This window comes from Rhinatrema bivittatum, chromosome 18 (assembly GCF_901001135.1).
Source record: "Rhinatrema bivittatum chromosome 18, aRhiBiv1.1, whole genome shotgun sequence".
In the NCBI taxonomy this organism is placed as follows: Eukaryota; Metazoa; Chordata; class Amphibia; order Gymnophiona; family Rhinatrematidae; genus Rhinatrema; species Rhinatrema bivittatum.
Window position 1 is genome coordinate 5567509 of NC_042632.1, and position 23804 is coordinate 5591312.

The following is a 23804-nucleotide window of genomic DNA, read 5'->3' on the forward strand; positions in this document are numbered from 1 at the left end:
TCGTGCTAAACTTTCAAAAGGGAAACTTTGATAAAATGAGAAAAATAATTAGAAAAAAACTGAAAGGAGCAGTTACAAAGGTAAAAAGTGTGCAAAAGGCATGGTCATTGTTAAAAAAAAATACCATATTAGAAGCAGAATCCAGATGTATTCCACACATTAGAAAGATGAAAGGAAGGCAAAATGATTACCAGCATGGTTAAAAGGTGAGGTGAAAAAAGCTATTTTAGCCAAAAGATCTTCATTCAAAAATTGGAAAGATCCAACAAAAGAAAATAGGATAATGCATAAGCATTGGCAAGTTAAATATAAGCCATTGATAAGACAGGCTAAGAGATAATTTGAAAAGAAGTTGGCCATAGAGGCAAAAACTCACAGTAAAAACTATTTTAAATATATCCAAAGCAGAAACCCTGTGAGGTAGTCAGTTGGACTGTTAGATGATCGAGGGGTTAAAGGGGCACTTAGAGAAGAAAAGGCCATCACGGAAAGATTAAACAATTTCTTTGCTTTGGTGTTTACTGAAGAGGATGTTGGAGAGATACCCATACCGGAGAAGGTTTTCATGGGTAATGATTCAGATGGACTGAAGCAAATCACGGTGAACCTAGAAGATGTGGTAGGCCTGATTGACAAACTGAAGAGTAGTAAATCACCTGGACCGGATGGTCTACACCCCAGAGTTCTGATGGAACTAAAAAATGAAATTTCAGACCTATTAGTAAAAATTTGTAACCTATCATTAAAATCATCCATTGTACCTGAAGACTGGAGGATGGCTAATGTAACCCCAATATTTAAAAAGGGCTCCAGGGGTGATTCGGGAAACTACAGACCAGTTAGCCTGACATCAGTGCTATGAAAAATAGTGGAAACTGTTCTAAATATCAAAATCACAGAACATAGGGAAAGACATGGTTTAATGGAACAAAGTCAGCATGGCTTTACCCAAGGCAAGTCTTGCCTCACAAATCTGCTTCACTTTTTTTAAGGAGTTAATAAACATGTAGATAAATGTGAACCAGTAGATATAGTATATTTGGATTTTCAGAAGGCGTTTGACAAAGTTCCTCATAAAAGGCTTCTAGGAAAAGTAAAAAGTAATGGGATAGGTGGCAATGTCCTTTCGTGGATTATAAGCAGAAAGTAGGATTAAATGTCCTTTCGTGGATTATAAGCAGAAAGTAGGATTAAATGGACAATTTTCTCAGTGGAAGGGAGTGGGCAGTGGTGTGCCTCAGGGATCTGTATTGGGAACCATACTTTTCAATATATTTATAAATGATCTGGAAAGGAATATGACGAGTGTGGTAATCAAATTTGCAGATGATACAACATTATTCAGAGTAGTTACACCATAGCAGATTGTGATAAATTGCAGGCAGTGTTGGGTTCGTGGACCCTTGGGCCGGTCGGGACCGGAAGATGGAGTACTGCGAGGTAGTAGCAGTAGCCCCGACCGGGAGGCGGCAAGGACGGAGAAGTGGCTGGCCCGAGGAAAGCCCTGGAAAGCCCTTTGCGACCAAGGGCTAGGCAAGGGAGAGGAAGACGGATGGAGCTGACACAGTGGTGAGGAAGTCTTCGCCCTGGAAGCCGAGCCTCCCCCGAGAGGAGCCCGTAGGAACCCGGCCGCTGGGACTTAGGAGAGCCCGCGGGGGCAGAGTCAGACGGGATCCGCGGTCGAGTGCCGGAGGGTCGTTGCTCACCAGTCCAGAGTCAAGTGCCAGAGAGTCGCCGCTTGCCAGTCCAGAGTCGAGTGCCAGGGAATCGCCGCTTGCCAGTCCAGAGTCGAGAGCCAGGGAATCGTCGTAAGCCAGTCCAGAGTCAGAAGCCGAGGAGTCATCGTAAGCCAGATCAGAATCAGAAGCCAGAGGGTCGTCGTAAGCCAGATCAGGATCAGGAATCAGGAAACCAAGGAAGCACAGGATGCAGCAACTAAAGACAGGAAACCTGGAACCTCGTTGCAAGGCAAGGAAGACCTCACGGTGCAGGGTTTAAATACCCTGAGCGTCTGACGTCATCCGGGGGGCAGTGCCGTTGTTTCCCGCACTGGCGCCTTTAAAACCTGGGGCCTGCCGCGTGCGCGCGGCTAGGGGGCGGGGCCTAGCTGCGGAGAACGCCGGCAGCCAGCGCGGCGTGGGAGCGCTGCTCTTGGGGCCTGCACGGCCCGAAAACGCGGCGGAACCGGAGGGGCACCGTGACAGGGTGAGTGGCGGTCCCGGGGAAGGCCCGGGATCGCAACAGGAAGACCTTGTGAAACTAGAAAATTGGGCAGCCAAATGGAAGATGAAATTTAATGTGGATAAGTGCAAGGTGATGCTTATAGGGAAAAATAACCCATGTTATAATTACACAATGTTAGGTTCCATATTAGGAGCTACCACCCAAGAAAGAGATCTAAGCGTCATAGTGCATAACATATTGAAATTGTTGGTTCAGTGAGCTGCAGCAGTCAAAAAAGCAAATAGGATGTTGGGAATTATTAGAAAGGGAATGGTGAATAAAATAGAAAATGTCATAATGCCTCTGTATCGCTCCATGGTGAGACCGCACCTTGAATACTGTGTACAATTCTGGTCACTGCATCTCAAAAAAGATATAGTTGTCATGGAGAAGGGTAACCAATATGATAAAGGGGATGAAACAGCTCCCCTTTGAGGAAAGACTAAAGAGGTTAGGACTTTTCAGCTTGGAGAAGAGACGGCTGAGGGGGATAGGATAGAGGTGTTTAAAATCATGAGAGGTCTAGAACGGGTAAATGTGAATCGGTTATTTACTCTTTCGGATAATAGAAGCACTAGGGGACACTCCATGAAGTTAGCATGTGGCACATTTAAAATGAATCAGAGAAAGTTCTTTTTGACTCAATGCACAATTAAACTCTGGAATTTGTTGCCAGAGGATGTGGTTATTGCAGTTAGTGTAGGTGTGTTTAAAAAAAGGATTGGATAAGTTCTTGGAGGAGAAGTCCATTACCTGCTATTAATTAAGTTGACTTAGAAAATATCCACTGCTATTACTACCAACAGTCCAGATTCTTATGGCCTGGACTGGCCACTCTTGGAAACAGGATGCTGGGCTTGATGGACCCTAGGTCTGACCCAGTATGGCATGTTCTTTTGTTCGTATATGCTTATCGCTGCAGCTGTCATATAAGACTTGCCATCCCCTCCATAAAACTACTATTAGTTAATATTACTCACTCCCTCCCCTTACCATTACCCTGAAAAAACACTTATCACTGCACCCTGTGTTTACTGTTAGATAAAACCATAGCAAACAGTCTCACCTGCACCATCTAATTGCAATCAAACAGCAGGAATATCTCACCTTTCCATGGGAACAGGACCTTCTGCTCTTGCTTTATCTAAACAAAGGGAAACATTTTGATTACATTTATTGTTATCAGTAGGAAATAATTTACATCAGATAAATATAAGGGTAAATGCAGATTAGTCATACTGCCATCCTTACATTAAAAAAATAAACATTCCATGATAGACTCAATCTCAGTGTCCTCCTGTGATTCCCAGGGTTTTTCTCATACACCACTCCTAGTAATTTCCCTTCTTAAAGTTCATTTCAACTGTGCCTACAGCAAAAGGTAAAAGATTATCCTAAAATGATGCACTGATGGCCACTTGTGAAGCATCATCTCCAGTGGGGATATGCATTTGTTTGAAAAGAATGCTAAAAACTTGATAAATGAGGCCATTTTTAGTTGATTCCAAATAGAATGACTGAAAATAGCCTCAAGAAAATACCCACAATTTTTGGGGTATTTTTCCTTTCTTGTAAAAATAAAAATAGCCTTCGTGAGACCTTCTATCACCCTCTTACCCCTTAACAAAGACTTGGGGCCCAGTCTGAGCCCAGCCGGATCCTGCCCAGGCTACTCTGACCCCTCCCTCCCCCTGGTATAACCTGCAAAGCAGCTTTGGGATTCAGGCCTACCTGGCTGGGCTGAGCCATGCCCAGTCAGGGCCTCCCCAGGCTCCACCAACCCTTTCCCCAAAGTACCAACCAGTGTTAGGGTAGGGCAGGGAACCTCCCCAGTCCCCATTTCCCCACTGTAACACCTGTTATCTTTCTTCTCCCACACAATGAATAGTTCTGTTCAGTTATCTGTTCCAAAGGTGATTTTGACTCGACAGGCTGTAAGCTTTGACTTCCTCTGCAGTAAGCTGTTACAGAAGAAGTGTTACACTGTTACAGAAGAAGTTACACTGTTACAGAAGAAGTGTTACACTGTTACAGAAGAAGTGTTATGGGTTTGGTTGGCCCTGATTAGAACAAGTGGCTGGCCTTTGGCACCTTAGGATCAAGGAGCCTTTAGGACTAAGAATTTGCCATTAATTCACCAGCATTTTGGAGATAGAGGTGGATGATTAGAACTTGGGGCAGAGGGCTTGTTTTGAAAATAGCACCTATCTATATTCTCCACAAATGTTTAATGGATGTAATAAAGCTACTATGGTGGTGGACCTAGTCATATTATTGTGTAATGGTTTCCTTTTTGTACCAATAGGACAACCACAGTGTATATGGCTTTGCTTCACAGACATTTGTTTTGGGAGGAATATGAGCAGAAAAGCTATGCTTTAAATAGGGAGCTGTGTATTAACTGCATATGATTATATCATGCTGCACAGGGATTAGAGCTCAACAGGAGAAAGATCACTGAAATGCTAAGGATGCAGTTGTTTATGCAAGCAAGGGTTCCAGAAATTTGCTTTTGGTGAGCTTCTCTGACAGTCTGTGCCTAATTACAACAGGAAAACGTCTCCAGGTTAAGGAAAGGATTTGGTGAGAGAGGTAACGGTGGTGGGGCCACTTGGCAATAGGGATCATAATATGATCAAATTTGAACTAATGGCAGGAAGGGAGACAGTAAATAAATCTAGGGCTCTAGTGCTAAGCTTTCAAAAGGGAAACTTTGAGAAAATGAGAAAAACAGAAAAAAACTAAAAAGAGCAGCTACAAAGTTTGCAAGGGAGTCAGTTGGACCATTAGATGATAGAGGGGTTAAAGGGGCACTTAGAGAAGTTAAGGCCAATGCAGAAAAATTAAACAATTTCTTTGCTTCGGCGTTTACTGAAGAGGATGTTGGGGAGGTACCCGTACTGGAGAAGGTTTTCATGGGTAATGATTCAGATGGACTGAACCAAATCACAGTGAACCTAGAAGATGTGGTAGGCCTGATTGACAAACTGAAGAGTAGTAAATCAGCTGGACTGGATGGTATACACCCCAGGTTCTGAAGGAACTAAAAAAATGAAATTTTAGAACTATTAGTTAAAATTTGTAACCTATCATGAAAATCATCCATTGTACCTGAAGACTGGAGGGTGGCTAATGTAACCCTAATATTTAAAAAGGGCTCCTGGGGCGTTCCTGGAAACTACAGATTAGTTAGCTTGACTTCAGTGCCAGGAAAAATAGTGGAAAATGTTCTAAATATCAAAATCACAGAACATATAGAAAGACATGGTTTAATGGAACAAAGTCAGCATGGCTTTTTACAAGGCAAGTCTTGCCTCACAAATCTGCTTCACGTTTTTGAAGGGGTTAATAAAAATTAGATATAGGTGAACCAGTAAATATAGTGTATTTTGATTTTCAGAAGGTGTTTGACCAAGTTCCTCATGAGAGGCTTTTAAGAAAAGAAAAAGGTCATGGGATAGGAGGCGATGTCCTTTCGTGGATTACAAACTGGTTAAAAGACAGGAAAAAGAGAGCAGGATTAAATGGACAATTTTCTCAGTGGAAAAGTGTATACTGTGGAGTGCCTCAAGATCCCATGGTTTTCAATATATTTATAAATGATCTGGAAAGGAATATGATGAGTGATTTAATCAAATTTGCAGATGATACAAAATTATTCAGAGCAGTTGAATCACAAGTGGATTGTGATAAATTGCAGGAGAACCTTGTGAGACTGGAAAATTGGGCAACCAAATGACAGATGAAATTTAATGTGGATAAGTGCAAGTGATGCATATAGAGGAAAATAACGAATGCTGTAGTTACATGATGTTAGGTGTTATGGAGTCTCAATTTAGTGGACCCTTGGGCCGACCTGCAAGAGACTGGGAAAAGTATTCAATGTCTCTGGTGCACCGCAGGCCGGGAGGCAGATGTTCAGGCAGGACGTAGAGGTACTCTTCACCCTGGAAGCTGGTGCTTCCCAGGGAGGAGCCCAGCCACTGGGACTTAGGTGAAGCTTCACCCTTGGAAGCCGAAGCCCCCCCGGGAGGAGCCCGTAGGAGCCCGGCGGCTGGGACTTAGGCGAGTTGATGATCTTGAGACTGGAGCGGGCAGGCTGATGAGCAGGACTGAGAACTGGAACCAGACTAGAACAGTAGACAGGAACTGTAGCAAGATTCGGATACTGGAACCAGGCAGGAACTGTGGCAAGATTCGGGTACTGGAACCAGGCAAGAACTGTAGTAAGACTCGGGTACTGGAACCAGGCAGGAACTGTAGCAGGCAAGCAGGAACCAAGCAGGTACTGTAGCAAGCAAGCAGGAACCAAGCAAGTACTGTAGCAGGCAAGCAGGAACGGAGCGAGTTCCAAAGGCAGCTCACTCCGGGGCCCAGAGCAACTGGGAACCGGATGGTAGCCCATTGCAAGGCCCGGATACTGGAACCAGGCAGGAACTGTAGCAGGCAAGAAGGAACGGAGCGAGTTCCAAAGGCAGCTCACTCCGGAGCATGGAGCAATCAGGAATCGGATGCTAGCCCATTGCAAGGCAAGGCTGAGTGTCCACGGCCGGCTTATCAAGGCCGCGGCATCTGACGTCAGGAACTGGGTGGAGTCACCACTGGCGGGAAACGGCCTAGAAAAACGCCCAAGTGGCGCGCGCATGCGCCTAGAGGCAGGACGTCCATGGGAGGCTTCCCGGTGGCGCAGCCCTCGCGGGGACGCCGCCAAACAGGCCGTGAACTAGGCCAACAGAAGCAGGAACAGGTCCAGGACCAAGGAGGTAAGGGACTGGTCGCAGCGCTCGCGGCCAGAACCGTAACAGTACCCCCTCCTCAAAGCCCCCCTCCTCAACGTCCAGTCAACAATTTCGAGGAGAGGGGTAACGGTCCATGGCGAATGGAGGTATTCGAGGGTCCACAAAGTGGAAGCTGGTAAAACTGGGGACAGCATGAACAGAGAAAACCAGCAGGAAACCACAAAAAAAAACATGAAGAGACGACGAGAGACCAAGGGCACGAGACCGAGAGCAGACAAGACCAAGGGAACACGGGACCAAGCGAACAGAGACCGAGTGAACGGAGACTGCGTGAGCAGCGACCAGCGAACGGTGACCACGCGAGCAGCGACCGAGCAAATGGCGAGCAAGGGAGCAGAGAGCAAGGGAGCAGTGAGCAAGGGAGCAGAGAGCAAGGAAGCAACAAGCAATGGAACAGAGAGCAAGGAAGCAGCGAGCAAGGGATCAGAGAGCAGGGGAGCAGTGAGCAAGGGATCAGAGAGCAGGGGAGCAGTGAGCAAGGGAGCAGAGAGCAAAGGAGCAGAGAGCAAGCAAACTCAAGGAGTGAAAGAGCAAAGAGCGAGAGAGCAGAAAGCGAAAGAGCAAAGAGCGAGAGAGCAGAAAGCGAAAGAGCGAAGGGCGAAAAAGCGACAGAACAAGAGCTGGGAAACGAGGAAACCGAACATGGGAACAAGGAGCACACAAACAGAAAACTAAGACAGGCAAGGAACAAAACAAGAACAGGACCAACAAGCAACAAGCAAGAAACAACAAGAAACATCAAGAAGCCCGGGAGGCAAAGAAAAACCAACAAACCAGTAAGGGTGCAGGTGCCTCCTGCAGGTCGTAAAACCCCAACCTGGTAAAAGGATAGCAAAAAAGGGTCTGGATACAGGCGCCTCCTGTAGGTCGTTTCAAAAAGGAAATCCAGACAGCTAGCACCTCCAGCAGGTCGTAAACAGGCAAGAACAGTCCAGAAAAAAATGTTTCAGTCCCATCACCGTCCAGGAACACAGGCAAGAATCAGAACAAGGCAAATCCATCGCTGAAAGTACCGTCGAGCAGGGACAGGATATAAGCTACTTTCACCGCATCCGAGGGGAACTGCCGAGGCCACCGTAGCTGCCAGGGTATCGATGCAGCTCTGGTGCTGTAGCATTGCTGGGCCATCCCAGGCAGGTCCGAGGGAGCAGGTGCATCCCCCGAGTCCATGGCCTTGCAATCTGTTATGGAGTCTCAATTTAGTGGACCCTTGGGCCAACCTGCAAGAGACTGGGAAAGGTATTCAATGTCTCTGGTGCACCGCAGGCCGGGAGGCAAATGTTCAGGCAGGACGTAGAGGTGCTCTTCACCCTGGAAGCTGGTGCTCCCCCGGGAGGAGCCCGTAGGAGCCCAGCCGCTGGCACTTAGGTGAGGCTTCACCCTTGGAAGCCGAAGCCCCCCCAGGAGGAGCCCGTAGGAGCCCGGCCGCTGGGACTTAGGCGAGTTGATGATCTTGAGACTGGAGCGGGCAGGCAGATGAGCAGGACTGAGAACTGGAACCAGACTAGAACAGTAGACAGGAACTGTGGCAAGACTCGGGTACTGGAACCAGGCAAGAACTTTAGCAAGACTCGGGTACTGGAACCAGGCAGGAACTGTAGCAGGCAAGCAGGAACCAAGCAGGTACTGTAACAGGCAAGCAGGAACGGAGCGAGTTCCAAAGGCAGCTCACTCCAGGGCACGGAGCAACAGGGAACCGGTTGGTAGCCCGTTGCAAGGCACGGGTACTGGAACCAGGCAGGAACTGTAGCAAGACTCAGGTACTGGAACCAGGCAGAAACTGTAGCAAAACTCGGGTACTGGAACCAGGCAGGAACTGTAGCAAGACTTGGGTACTGGAACCAGGCAGGAACTGTAGCAAGACTCGGATGCTGGAACCAGGCAGGAACTGTAGCAAGACTCGGGTGCTGGAACCAGGCAGGGGCAAGACTCGGGTACTGGAACCAGGAAGGAACTGTAGCAAGACTCAGGTACTGGAACCAGGCAAGAACTGTAGCAGGCAAGCAGGAACCAAGCAGGTACTGTAGCAGGCAAGCAGGAACGGAGCGAGTTCCAAAGGCAGCTCACTCCGGGGTACAGCGCAACAGGAAACTGGATGGTAGCCCGTTGCAAGGCAAGGCTGAGTGTCCGCGGCCAGCTTATCAAGGCCGCAGCGCCTGATGTCAGGAACTGGGCGGAGTCACCACTGACGGGAAACGGCCTAGAAAAGTGCCCAAGTGGTGCGCGCATGTGCCTAGAGGCACGGCGTCCATGGGAGGCTTCCCGGTGGCGCGGCCCTCACGGGGACACCGCCGAACAGGCCGCGAACTAGGCCCATAGAAGTGGGAACAGGTCCAGGACCACGGAGGTAAGGGACTGGTCGCAGTGCTCGCGGCCAGAACCGTAACAGTTAGGTTCCATATTAGGGGCTACTGCCCATGAAAGAGATTTAGGGGTTATAGTGTATAATACTTTGAATTTGTCTGCTCAGTGTGCTGTGGCTGTCAAATAAGCAAACAGAATGTTAGGAATTTTTAGGAAGGGAATGGTAAATAAAACGGAGGATGTCATAATGCCTCTGTATCACTCTATGGAGAGACAGCACCTTGAATACTGTGTACATTTCTGGTCTCTGCATTTCAAGAAAGGTATAGTTGCGATGGAAAGGGTACAGAGAAGGGCGACCAAAATGATAAAGGGAATGGAACAGCTCCCTTATGAGGAAAGACTAAAGAGGTTAGAACTGTTCAGCTTGGAGAAGAGACGGCTGAGGGGGAATATGATAGAGGTGTTTAAAATCATGAAAGGTCTAGAATGGGTAAATGTGAATCGATTATTTACTCTTTCGGATAATAGAAGGACTAGGGAGCACTCCATGAAGTTAGCATTTATTTATTTATTTATTTATTTATTTAACATTTTTATATACCGGGATTCATACAAGATATTGCATATCGTCTCGGTTTAAAACTAATTGGAGAAAATTCTTTTTCATTCAACGCACAGGTAGACTCTGAAATTTGTTGCCAGGGAATGTGGTTAGTACAGTTAGTGTAGCTGGGTTTAAAAAAGGTTTGGATAAGTTCTTGGAGGAGAAGTCCATTACCTGCTATTAATCAAGTTGACTTAGAAAATAGCCACTGCTATTACTTGCATCAGTAGCATAAGATAGACTTAGTTTTTGGGTACTTGCCAGGTACTTGTAGCCTGGATTGGCCTCTGTTGGGAACAGGATGCTGGGCTTGATGAACCCTTGATCTGACCCAGTATGGCAATTTCTTATGTACTTATGTTCTTATGGCTTGCACTATCTCTATTTGCTGGAAATAGGATTACAAGAAGCGCCCCAGTCCTGAAGGCAGTGCCATTTAGTTCAAGTTCCTAGTGGGCCTAGAGCTTAGGAATGCACTGGAGGCATGGCATGTTAGTGAGAAATAGATCTGTTGATGGCCCAGTGCAAGCAAAGACTTCATGCATGCTTCTGTAAACCACCCGCCCCCCATCCCCCTTCTTTTTGCAAGGAATGATCTTTTGGTGCTGCAAGAATGGGAAAAATTGACTACAGACTTAGGTCAGGATTCTTCTAGTGGGGGATAGCCACTAAAAGAATAGGGAAAAGAACCACAAAGACCTGAGTTTTACAGTTCAAAAACACGGACTTTGAGGAAATGGGGAAGTACCTGGAGGAAGAACTAAAAGGATGGGAGAACGAGAGAGATGTGGAGCAGCAGTGGACCAATCTAAAAGGAGCAATCACCAAGGCAACTACTCCATATGTTAGAAATGTAAAGAAAAGCAAAAGAAAATTGAAACCTATCTGGTTCTCAAAGGAGGTAGCTGACAAAATTAAAGCTAAAAGAACAGCATTCAAGAAATATAAAAGATCCCAAAGGGAGGAACACAAAGAAGAATATTTGATTCAACTGAGGGAGACAAAGAAATTAATCAAGTTGGCAAAAAGTCAAGCGGAAGAGAGGATTACCAAGGAGATAAAAAATGGTGACAAAACATTTTTCAGATACATCAGCGAAAAGAGAAAAGTCCATAGTGGTATTGTGAAATTAAAAGGTGGTAATGATCAATGTGTGGAGAGAGACGAAGAAATGGCAGAAATATTAAACGAATACTTCAGTTCTGTGTTCACTAAAGAAGACCCTGGAGAAGGACCATCTCTACACAACAAGAAACTGGAGGGAAGTGGAATAGATGAAAATCCTTTTACAGTGGAAAATGTATGGGAAGAGCTAAAGAATCTGAAAGTGGACAAAGCCATGGGGCCTGATGGGATTCATCCAAGGATACTGAGGGAGCTCAGAGATGTTCTGGCAGGTCCACTGTGTGACCTGTTCAATAGATCCCTAGAAACGGGAGTGGTACCGAGAGATTGGAGAAGAGCGGTGGTGGTCCCGCTTCACAAGAGTGGGAACAGAGAGGAGGCTGGTAACTACAGACCGGTTAGCCTCACTTCAGTGGTGGGAAAAGTAATGGAGTCACTGCTGAAAGAGAGAATAGTGAAATATCTACAGTCTGGAGAATTGATGGACCAGAGGCAACATGGATTCACCAGGGGAAGATCCTGTCAGACAAATCTGATTGACTTTTTTGACTGGGTAACCAAGGAATTGGATCAAGGAAGAGCGCTCGATGTCATCTACTTGGATTTCAGCAAAGCTTTTGATACGGTTCCACACAGGAGACTGGTGAATAAAACGAGAAGCTTAGGAATGAGTGCCGAGGTGGTGACCTGGATTGCAAATTGGTTGACGGACAGAAGACAATGTGTGATGGTAAATGGTACTTTCTCTGAAGAGAGAGCGGTTTTAAGTGGTGTACCACAAGGATTGGTGTTGGGACCGGTCCTGTTCAATATCTTTGTGAGCGACATTGCGGACGGGATAGAAGGTAAGGTTTGTCTTTTTGCGGATGACACTAAGATCTGCAACAGAGTGGACACGCCGGAAGGAGTGGAGAGAATGAGACAGGATTTAAGGAAACTGGAAGAGTGGTCAAAGATATGGCAGCTGAGATTCAATGCCAAGAAGTGCAAAGTCATGCATATGGGGAGTGGAAATCCGAATGAACTATATTTGATGGGGGGGAAAGGCTGATGTGCATGGAGCAGGAGAGGGACCTTGGGGTGATAGTGTCTAATGATATGAAGTCTGCGAAACATTGCAACAAGGCGATAGCAAAAGCCAGAAGAATGCTGGGCTGCATAGAGAGAGGAATATCAAATAAGAAAAGGGAAGTGATTATCCCCTTGTATAGGTCCTTGGTGAGGCCTCACCTGGAGTACTGTGTTCAGTTCTGGAGACTGTATCTACAAAGAGACAAAGACAAGATGGAAGCGATACAGAGAAGGGCGACCAGGAAGGTGGAGGATCTTCATCGGATGACGTACGAGGAGAGATTGAAGAATCTAAATATGTACACCCTGGAGGAAAGGAGGAGCAGGGGTGATATGATTCAGACTTTCAGATACTTGAAAAACTTTAATGATCCAAAGACAACGACAAACCTTTTCCGTAGGAAAAAAATCAGCAGAACCAGAGGTCACGAGCTGAGGCTCCGGGGAGGAAGACTAAGAACCAATGTCAGGAAGTATTTCTTCACGGAAAGGGTGGTGGATGCCTAGAATGCCCTTCCGGAGGAAGTGGTGAAGTCTAAAACTGTGAAGGACTTCAAAGGGGCGTGGGATAAACACTGTGGATCCATCAAGTCTAGTGGGCATAAATAGAGATGAGGCAGCAAACACTGCACGGAGTGGCAGTAGCCACTGAGGCATTCATGGAGCGGGATGCCAGTGGCCAGTAGTTGGTGTTCCACCTTCAGGCAGCAAAACACTGCACGGAGCGGCAGTAACCACTGAGGCATTCACGGAGCGGGATGCCAGTGGCCAGTAGTTGGTGTTCCACTTTCATGCAACAAAACACTGCACGGAGCGGCAGTAACCACTGAGGCATTCACGGAGCGGGATGCCAGTGGCCAGTGGTTGGTGTTCCACCTTTACGGAGCGGAAGGATGGAGGGTTGCCATCTCAAAAAAAAACCAAAAAAACCAAACAAGCAAACAAAACAGGGGTGGGTAAGGGGCAGGGGTGTGGCCTGCTGGTTGCGGCGGTTGCTACCCCTGATTGAGCTGGATGTTCACTAGGATGGCGCTGCTCTCTGCATTGGTGGAGGGGTGGAAGGGAATTTTGGCCGGAGGGTGCTGGAAGCCAATAGAGACGGGTGGGAGAGAGAAAAAGGGGGAAAAAAATGGATAAACTGCGTAGCTTGCTGGGCAGACTGGATGGGCCGTTGGTCTTCTTCTGCCGTCACTTCTATGTTTCTATGTTTCTATGATATACAACATGTATTTGAATAATATCAAAATATAAAAAAATACAAAAAGAAATTAAACATGTTGGGTAGGAAAGGAAGATCTAGAGAGAAAACTATTTAAATAGCATAAAAAGCCCCAGGAACCCAGGTCCTGCTAGGGCACTGGTGGTTGATGCATCCCAAACAGATCAAGAGCAGCAATTATCCACTTTCTAGCTTGGGCAAGTTGTCCACCATCGCTATCAGCTTCCATGTTGATGACAGTTTCCACCATCCTCTCAACAGCTGTGCCCATAGCCACAAGTCACTGGGCTTCTGAATTAGGAATAAATGCTTCAGCCATAGAGCCAGCCTCCACAGCCATGGGGTGCTCCCAGCATGATCACCTCTCTCCCTCTGCAACGGCAGGGCACTTTCAAAACCATCATCTGGAGGTTACAAGGGAAAACAGGAAAGAAACCTTATGAAGAAACCGGAAAGGGAGGCAGAAGGTCCTGGATAACAATGGTGAGAGCTGCCTGGGGTAGCCTGTCTCCCATACGCCCAGGACCTCCTTGTTAGGGAGTGGCATGTGACTGAGCACTGGCAGGTGTGGCAGTTATGTAGCTGAATCTGGCACCACAGCTGCTCCAGCAGGAGGAACATATTCATCTTCTCTTTCTCATCTGAAGATGAGCTCCTGGTGTCTGAGAAAAGAGATGAAAGTGAGTGGAAAACCATTAGCTTGTGTTAAGTTGATGTGAGCTGGAGCATCATAGAAAAGGTGAGTTTTCTATAGGCGTTACTTCCTTATAGGGGAGGGATCAAGGCTAAGGGATGTGACAGAAGTTGTGGTGCTGCTTTCTACAATTAGTGGTTGCAAGGCAGGATAGGAGTTTAAAGGAATCAAATGTTAAGCTGACAACATACAGGTCCATATTGTGCTGCTGTTTGACTCTGCTAGTTGGCCGGATAAATTATCTGGGCCAGTTTAGCTGGATAAACTTATCCGGCGTTAGCTGGATAAGTTTATCCAGTTAACTTTAGGACAGGTCTGCAGGTCGGCCAGAGTTAACTGGATAAGTTATCTGGATAACTCAACTCCTACCAGCTTTCGACCCTAATTTTTCTGGATAACTTATTATCCAGCTAGAATTTATCCAGATAAGTTCCCAAATCTACATTTAGCCGAATATCTTATGAGTTATCTGGCTAAATGCTTCTGAATATGGATCTCACAGTGTGTGTGGCTTGGCCTTGGTTGTAATCTATGGGTTGCCCCAGAAATGAGTGACCTAATCCCAGAAAAGTCAAATCCAGACCACCAACGATAGATAAACTTCTGCCTAGGCCAGCCACCTTCCCTTCAGTGCTGGTGGCTAGCAAGGCATGAGAAATAGGGTAGCCCTGACACAGACAAGAAGTGAGAAGCCTGAAACAGGATAAGGAGCAGAAAGAAACCAGAAATCCAGGAGTGCAGGAAGGAGAACAAACAGAAGCACTGAATGTAGAAGCTGAAGATAATGAAGTCTTCTGGAAACAGGAATGGAGAGAGAGAACAAGGACCAGAAAATAGGACAATCTCTGGTAACTGACCGCTGAGACTGTTTTAATATAAGTACAAGCGTGGGAAACCCGAACAAGACGCGAAGTGATGACATCACCGCTTAACCCTATTTAAAGTGAGGTCCTGCCCCCAGGACCTCGCCTTGGCAACCGGATCAACACCGTTGGTGTACTAGTTTGCCTTCTTGTATTCCAGTGTTCTCTTGTTCCAGTGTCTCCTTGTTCAGCGTCTCCTTGTTCCAGCATCTCCTTGTTCCCAGTGTCTCCGTGTGTTCCTGTATCCTTCTCAGGTAGTACCTCTTCGGACTGACCTCTGCCTGCCTGACCATTCTCCTGTCTGCCACCTGGAACTGACCACTGCCTGCCTGACCATTCTCTTGTCTGCTGCCTGGAACTGACCACTGCCTGCCTGACCATTCTTTTGTCTGCCGCCTGGAACCGACCCTCGCTTGCCTTGACTACACTCAGACTGACTCTGGTATTGACCCCTGCTTTGGCTGACTACTCCTGGACTGATACTCTGGCTCTGATCCTTGCGCTTCACTCGGACACTCTCTTCTGGCCTACTGTGACTACCAGACCAACCTGCTTGGAAACTAACTGCGGTTTCCACCTGACTAGATCCGCAGGCGCTGCCTGCCTCGCCCAGAAAACCTTTCTGAACTGTTACCTCCCTGAGACCTCTGGAGCTTCCAGTTCGGGTCTAGTCCATCCACTCTGCTTCAGTCGCGCACTCTTGCTCGTGGTGGGCACACCCCTCCACTACCTCTCCAAGAGACCACCTGAGGCCCACCTAAGTCCAGGTGGTCCGGGTACCCAAGGGCTCAACCTGCGGAAACCCCGGACTGTTATTGGTAAAGCTCCAGTTAGCCTCTTTCTCCTTGTGTGCTTCGCCTCCTGGTGGCAGGTGCTCTCTGGGTCCGACCAGAGTGCCATATCAATCCTGCACCAGGCCAACGGTCCACTTCCAGCGCAACAGCAGAGCTGGAAAGACTAGACAGAAAGTTCAAACAGCTCACAGTACCACTTGCAGGCCAGAGGAACACTTGGCAACGGATTCTTATCGTACCCATCCACTTCAGGGATGGCTTCTAGACTCCAGAATATCCTCAATCCATTGACCATAACTGGATTCAGAGGCATTCTTTGTCTGTTGAAAGGATTTGGCATGGTTGGCTTTAACAAGAGTAAAAGAGTACTGGAAGGCTCATCAGCATACTGCTCCCAGCATCCCCCGGGAGAGGTCACTGCAAACAATCCAGAGGCTCCCACACCCTTTGCAGTAGAAGAGGACCAGAAGGCTCATATGCATACTGCTACCAGCATCCCCTGGGAGAGAAGTCCAGAGGTCACTGCAAGCAATCCAGGGATTGAATTCCACAGCCCCAGCTTCCAGAGGTCCTGCACCCTTTGCAGTAAAAAAGGACCAGAAGCGCATTCCTAATGGCACGCAAATCTCAAACCCTTCAATTTGTTAAAGAGGATTGGTAAGTATAGCTTTGGGAAAACTTTGGAAAGTTTGGAGAAAGGTGAGTGGGATATATTCTTTAGAGTTTGTGTGTGTGTGAGGTAATAAGCAAGCTGGAGATAGTTAATTCTAGTGTCTATCTTTCCCACTCAATCAACCCTTGATTTTTAGGCAAGAGACACTTTCTCATTAAAAATCAATCAGGCTGTTATCTAAATCACACTATTGTACACACTTATTGAAAGTTTAATCATCCCCTTGAAGAACACTAGCTGATTAATTAGTAAATTCACTATAAATTTAAAGTACTCTAATTTCAACTCCCTTAGAATCCTAAACTTAACTAGGAACTCAATAAAATTAAGATGAAGGCAGCAGCCCAGCAGCAAGAGGAGCTTTCCAGTCTTTTGCATTGTCACATGTATGATTTTTTACCCACCGGTGAGAGATTGTATATGTTCACTCGGTGCAAAGAGCTCCTGGCTCTCAGGGAACGAGTACGATCGCTGGAAGCTAGAGTAGCACACTTGGAGGAGCTCAGGCAGACAGAGAGGTACATTGATGAGACCTTCAGGGACATAGTAGCCAAGTCCCAAATCCAGTCTGGAAGCCCCAGTGCTGCCTTGGATCAGAAATGTCTCCCAGTAGGAGAACATCACCCTGGTGGAGCAGGAAGTGATCCTGTAGCAAGGATCTGCTCTCCAGGTGATGTATTGTCCTCTCACACTGAGGACAAGTCTCCCAGGGCTACTGTCCAGGAGGGAAGGGATAGGCTGGCCATCATAGTTGGTGATTCTGTTATGACTGACTGCAGGAGTTAGCAATCTTGTTAGAATCTGTGTTGTGGGCTCCTGAAGGAGGGAGGAGCTAGCAATCTGTTAGAAAAGCTCTGTGTTAGAGCTGGGAGTTAGCAATCTGTAATAAATCTGCTGTTAGTTAGACTGCGGAGAAGCAATCTGTTATTATTGGCTCCTAAGGAGGAGGAGTCAGCAATCTTGTAGTGTCTCAGATATCGTCTTGCTAAGGAATAGCAATCTGTAATGAATCTGATATAGTTGTGGGTGGATCCCTGGGCCGGTGGCAGATGACCACACCCCCGGGAAGATATCCTGAGAGGGACCACCGGCTAGGCTTGAGTATGGTGACAGACACACATTAGTTCTTTTATTAAACAGGTTTTTGAAACCACCAGAGGTGGCAGTAGTGAGCTGATATGCCCAGCAAGGCTGTAGTCCCTCAAGTATTGGAACAGCGATCCAGGATGGCTGAGCTGTTGAGAAACTGTAGAACGTGAGTAGGCAGAGTAGGCAGAGTTCAACAGAACTAGATGACAAAACTCACATAAGGTCTCAAGGAAGCTCAGCAGCTGGAAAGGTTTAGGCCCTCGAGGAGCGAGTACCTGTTTCCAGGGAAAGCTCTGAGAGAACAATGGTAACTCACAAATGTTTGTAGCAGCGATAGCTTCCAGGCAGAAGAGAATCTTCAGAGTGTCCAGGAACATGGGCCCTCGAGGAGCGAGTACCGGTTCCTATCTGTAATCTGAAAGTAAAGAAAAAGAGCGAGGCCCCCGAGGAGTGGGTACTTCTGTTAAGTCTGAGGAGGCAGAGTAGCTTGGATAGCCGAAGCGAGTCCTTGCTAACTCAGTTTGTTAGCGAAATAGAGACCTTTAAATATTGGGAGTGGAGAGATCATGTGATGCTGAGCGAGTGAGCAGACACGTGCCTGATCACTCCAGGGACCTCCCTCTCAAAAGTCCCGGCGAAAACGTTTACAATCGCACCCGATTGCTCCTGTTCTACCCGTTAAGGCAAGCTTACATCCCAGGGACCGATCAGAGCTACAGAGCAACAGTAATTAAGCAGCTATAGTGGCAAAATCCGGCAAGAAAGATAAGGAGAGGCTGAAGGGTCCCGAACCCAAGATGGCAGACGCAGCAGACACAACGCCGGCAGCCGAACCGGAGGACCTGGCGGGGATCGGCATTGCGGCCGCAGTAATAGCAGCTCTGGAGGGGAGATTTCTGCAGCTCTCCTCTCAAATTGCTGGGGTCAGCTCACAGATTTCTGAAATTCATGTGCAGCTACAAGCAGCAGAGTCCAGAATTTCGGAGGTGGAGGACAAAATGGAGGCACAGACACAGGACCTGCAGGGCCTCAAGAAAGCCCAGGAAACACTGCAAAGTAAGACTGATGATCTGGAGAACAGGTCTCATAGGAACAACCTGCGGCTCATAGGAATACCAGAAATCATTGCAGAATCTGACCTGGGTTCTCGACTAGCATCTTGGTTAACTCTGACACTAAAACTTGGTAATCAACATGGGCCGCTATATATAGAGAGGGCTCACCAGCTAGGTCCCTCACTTGCAGGGGGGACCTCTAATAACAGGCCCAGATCAATTATATTTAAAGTTCTCAATTTTGCCCATAAGGTGCAGATTCTGCGAGCCTATCGGCAAGTATCAGACCTGACCTTTGAAGGGAGCAAAGTTCTCATATTTCAAGATTACTCTGCCTCTGTGGCAGCGCTGCGGAAAACATTTGCTCCAGCATGCTCTCAATTAGCGAAACTAAAAATCCGGGCTACTCTGTTGTTCCCTGCCAAACTACACCTCACCTATAAAGGTCAGACGCATGTCTTCACAGAAGCTTCTGCGGCTCAGGTCTTCATTCAGGGACTACCTTCAGGCTAAGTACCATGTGCATGGCCTCTCATTTTGAATTCTCATTGGCGTTGAGTGTTTTTACATTGGGAGAACTCTCAGGTGGTCACTTCACGCATGGTTCACTGCTGGATGGATGGTTCTGCATGATTTCTTTTCTATGGGGGGGGGGGGGGGTTCCTCACAGTTCTAGTGATCCCCATTCATTTGCTAGGTGTGAGGGGGTTCACGGGGATCAACCTTTGGTTTGTTTTGTGTGGCTTCCTACACCTTCATGGGGGATATACAGAGGGATATGCACCGAAGAGGCACAGGGTTTTGAAGGTTTTATTGATTCATGTTTATGTATACAAAGCTCTTGCATTTTACACTGGCACAGTGTGTGACGCTCTCATGGGTGGGGGTCTAAGCTGGGGGACCGTCACCCATACGAATACAAATATAAGATTGGTTTTGCTGATTTGTGATTTCACTTGTACAGCTGTCTGATGTACGAATTTGCACTTGGAATGTCTGTGGTATAAGCTCTGTAACAAAACGCTATAAGATTTTACAAGCCCTAAGACGTTATAAAGTACATATTGCTCTATTACAGGAAATGAGACTCAATAACTTGGAACATGAAAAACTGACCAAACAATGGGTGGGGAAGTCCTTTTATGCCTCGGCCTCTTCCAGTAAAGCGGGAGTGGCTATACTCCTACATAAGTTGATACCCTTTCATTTATATCTCTCAGAAGCGGATCCCGAGGGCAGATATATCTTCTTGGACATTGAATTATATGGGAAAAGGATGTTCCTGGGAAATATATATATATATTTATTTATTTATTTATTTAACAGTTTTATATACCGACCTTCATAGTAAATAACCATATCGGATCGGTTTACAATAAACAAGAATATAACTGGGGTAGCAATTCAAGTAAACGAAAGGTAAACAATAGGTAGGAATGAGTCAAAGTTACTGTTGGATTCATGGACCCTTGGGCCGATCGGAACCAGAGGATGAATTGCTGTAGATGGTGGCAGCAGTGGCCCCGACCGGGAGGCGGCAAGACAGACTCGTGGATGGCCGAAGGAGGATCCTAGGAAGCCCTCTGCGACCAAGGGCCGTGGCAAGGAAGGACGAAACGGTGGAGCTGGTACAATGGTGAGAGGATCTTTGCCCTGGAAGCCAACCCTCCCCCGAGAGGAGCTCGTAGGAGTTTGGCCGCTGGGACTTAGGAGATTCACCCTGGAAGCTGGAGCCCCCCCAGGAGGAGCCCGTAGGGACCCGGCTGCTGGGACTTAGGAGAGCCCGCGGGGGCTGAGTCAGACGGAGTCCAAGGTCGTTGCTCACCAGTCCGGAGTCGTGTACCAGAGAATCGTCGCTTGCCAGTCCGGGATCAGAAGCCAAAGGATCGCTGTAAGCCAAACCGGGGTCCGAGGCCAGAGCGTTGTCGTAAGCCAGTCCGGGGTCAAGAGCCAGAGGGATCACCGTAAGCCGTACCGGGGTCAGAAGCCAAGAATCGTCGTAAGCCAGTCCGGAGTCAGAAGCCAAGAATCGTCGTAAGCCAGTCCAGGATCAGGAACCACAGGAGATCAAGAGGGTACAGGAACGCAGCAACTGGAGACAGGTAAACCTGGGAACCGAGTTGCAAGGCAATATCCTGGTCAAGCTGCAGGGTTTAAATACCCTGCAGCGTCTGATGTCATCCGGAGGCATCCCCTGCCTTTTCCCGCGCTGGCCCCTTTAAATTCTGACCTGAGACGCGCGCGCGCCAGCCACCGAGGGACGCCGGCTGCTGCGTCGCAGCGAAGAGGACATGGCAGGAGGGACTGCAGGCCCGGGCGAGGTGGGGAGACGCCGAGCCCGCAGCGGCCGAGGTCCCCGGAGGTCCGGGGAACGCGGGCCCAATGCGGAACCCCGACGGAGTAAGTAGTGATTCCGGGGCCGACCCGGAATCGCAACAGTACCCCCCTCCCACACCCCCTCCCGGGGGGCCGCGGCTTGTCCGGGTGCGTGGCATGAAACAGGCGAAGAAGGTCTTTATCCAAAATATGGGAAGAGGGCTCCCAGGAATTCTCCTCTGGGCCATATCCCTCCCAAGACAGAAGGTATTCCCACCGATGACGACGGAACCGAACATCCAAGACCTCTTTAACCGTGTACGTGGCCCCGGGGTCAGAAGCGACAGCAGCGGGTTCCGGAGGCAGAGGTCGAAAGCGGGAGAGGACCACAGGCTTGAGGAGGGAGACATGGAAGACGTCATGTATTCGAAGGGTCGAAGGAAGACGTAAGCGGTAGGAAACCGCGCCCACACGTTCGGCTACTTGGAAGGGTCCAATGTAGCGAGGCGCCAGCCTCATGGAAGGAATCCGGAGCTGGATGTTCTTAGTACTGAGCCATACCTTAGATCCGGGTAAGAACACTGGAGCGGGTCGCCGAGACTTGTCTGCGTAGGCCTTGAACCGGGCGGCGGTGCGGTGGAGCTTCTCTTGTGTGGAGTACCAAAGCTGATGAATCTGGTTGGCCGTCAGTTGCGCCGCTGGCGAGGAGGTGGACACTGGTAACGGTAGTGGAGGTTTGGGAACCTTTCCATAAACCAGCTGGAAGGGAGACTGTAGCGTGGCGGAGTGTCGATGGCGATTGTAAGAGAACTCAGCCCAGGGGAGAAGAGCAATCCAGTTGTCCTGTTGCTCTCCTACAAAGGCTCGGAGGAACGCTTTCAGAGTTCGATTCGTGTGTTCAACTTGGCCATTGCCTTGGGGATGAAACGCCGTGGTTAAGTCTAGCTGAACCCCAAATTTCCTGCAGAGTGCCCGCCAGTATTTTGCCGTGAATTGGGGCCCTCGGTCCGAGGCAATATGTAGGGGCAAACCATGCAGTCAGAAGATATGCTGGATAAATAGTTCAGCTAACTCAGGAGCCGTAGGTAACTTGGCAAGTGGCACAAAATGAGCCATTTTCGAGAAGCGGTCAATAGTGACCCAAACCACAGTCTTCCCCTGGGACGGGGGCAGCTCAACGATAAAATCCGTGGAGATGTGCGTCCACGGCTTCGTGGGTACAGGAAGTGGCTGGAAGAGTCCCCAGGGACGACCAGGCGGGGTTTTCTGCTGCGCGCACGTGGGACAGGATTGTACGTACAGGCGGACATCCTCCTTCACCCGTGGCCACCAATAGAACTCTGTCAGTAATTGAAGAGTCCAGGCGATCCCGGGGTGACCCGCCGTCAGGGAGTCGTGTGCCCATGCTAGGACCTTCCTTCTAGCACGTACCGGGACTACCACCTTCCCTGCCGGTGCCAGTTCGGTGGCTGCCAGTCGGACTTTAGCCGGGTCCAAAATGTATTGAGGGGGTTCGGAGGCGTCTTCAATTTCAGAAGTGCATGAGAGGGCGTCAGCCCTGGTATTCTTGGCCGCTGGTTGATACCGAAGGGTGAAATCGAACCGGCTGAAAAAGAGGGACCAGCGTGCCTGCCGGGGATTAAGTCTCTGCGCCTGGGACAAGAATTCTAAATTTTTGTGGTCCGTGTAAACTACGATCGGATGTTGGGCCCCCTCCAACCACTGGCGCCACGCTTCAAAGGCCAACTTAATGGCCAGTAGCTCCTTGTCTCCGATGCCGTAGTTTTTCTCGGCAGGCGAGAACTTGCGGGAGAAGTAGGAACATGGCCGAGTTTTACCGTCCTTGGAAGTCTGGGACAGGACGGCCCCCACAGCTACATTGGAGGCATCCACTTCCACAATGAACGGGCATAGGGGGTCCGGGTGTCGGAGGCAGGTGTCCTGGAGGAAGGCCTCTTTAAGATCGTGGAAGGCCTGCACCGCAGTGGGAGGCCAATTCCGGGCATCGGCACCCTTGCGGGTGAGAGCTGTTAAAGGCGCCACTAAGGAGGAGTAGTGCGGGATAGAGTGGCGGTAAAAGTTGGCGAAGCCTAGAAAACGCTGGAGAGCCTTAACTCCCGCAGGTTGTGGCCAGTTCCGGATAGCCGCGACCTTATCGGGATCCATGCGGAAGCCGGTAGAGGAGACGATGTAGCCCAGAAAGGGCAAAGCTTCCTCCTCGAACTGGCATTTCTCCAGTTTAGCATATAATCGGTTCTCTCTTAACTTTAGCAAAACCTGGCGCACATGTTGACGGTGTTCCTCAAGGTCCCGGGAATAAATCAACACATCGTCGAGGTAGACAATAACGGAGGTATACAGGAAGTCGCGAAGCACCTCGTTCATTAGGTTTTGGAACACAGCTGGGGCGTTGCAGAGACCGAATGGCATGACGAGGTACTCATAATGACCGTCCCTGGTGTTAAAGGCGGTCTTCCACTCGTCTCCCGGCCGAATCCGTACGAGGTTATACGCCCCTCTAAGATCCAGCTTGGTAAAGATGCGGGCCCCCTGCAGGCGATCCAGGAGTTCCGAAATCAGGGGCAACGGATAACGGTCTCGTCGGGTGATCTGATTTAGACCCCGGTAATCGATACAGGGCCGAAGAGACCCATCCTTTTTGGCAACAAAGAAGAAGCCGGCTCCTGCCGGGGACTTGGATGGTCTTATAAAGCTTCGGTCTAGATTCTCCTTGATGTAGGCAGACATGGCCTGGGTCTCCGGCAGAGACAGAGGATAAACTCTACCGCGAGGAGGAGTGGTGTCTGGTAGCAAGTCAATCGCACAATCGAAGGGGCGATGCTCAGGTAGTAATTCTGCCTTCTCCTTAGAGAAGACATCCCGGAAGGCCTGGTACTGGGGTGGCACCGTCAGCGGAGCTGCCAGAAGCGGAAGTGTCTGAAGCGGGCGAGCAGGAAGACAGCAACGGGTGC

At 48.6% G+C, this 23804-nt stretch overlaps 1 protein-coding gene across 5 annotated transcripts in view; it reads right to left on the reverse strand.

Annotated features, from left to right (window-relative positions):
* Nucleotides 1–23804, reverse strand: part of ECSCR (endothelial cell surface expressed chemotaxis and apoptosis regulator) — a 281361-nt gene that overhangs the window by 39626 nt on the left and 217931 nt on the right. For all 5 annotated transcript variants that reach the window (XR_003853451.1, XM_029583892.1, XM_029583893.1 and 2 more), the window contains one exon: nt 3331–3367. Coding sequence is in view for 4 of the 5 variants with exons in the window: in XM_029583892.1 (XP_029439752.1) it covers nt 3331–3367 (37 nt within the window). In the remaining variant the exon portion in view is untranslated. The remainder of the gene's footprint in view (nt 1–3330; nt 3368–23804) is intronic.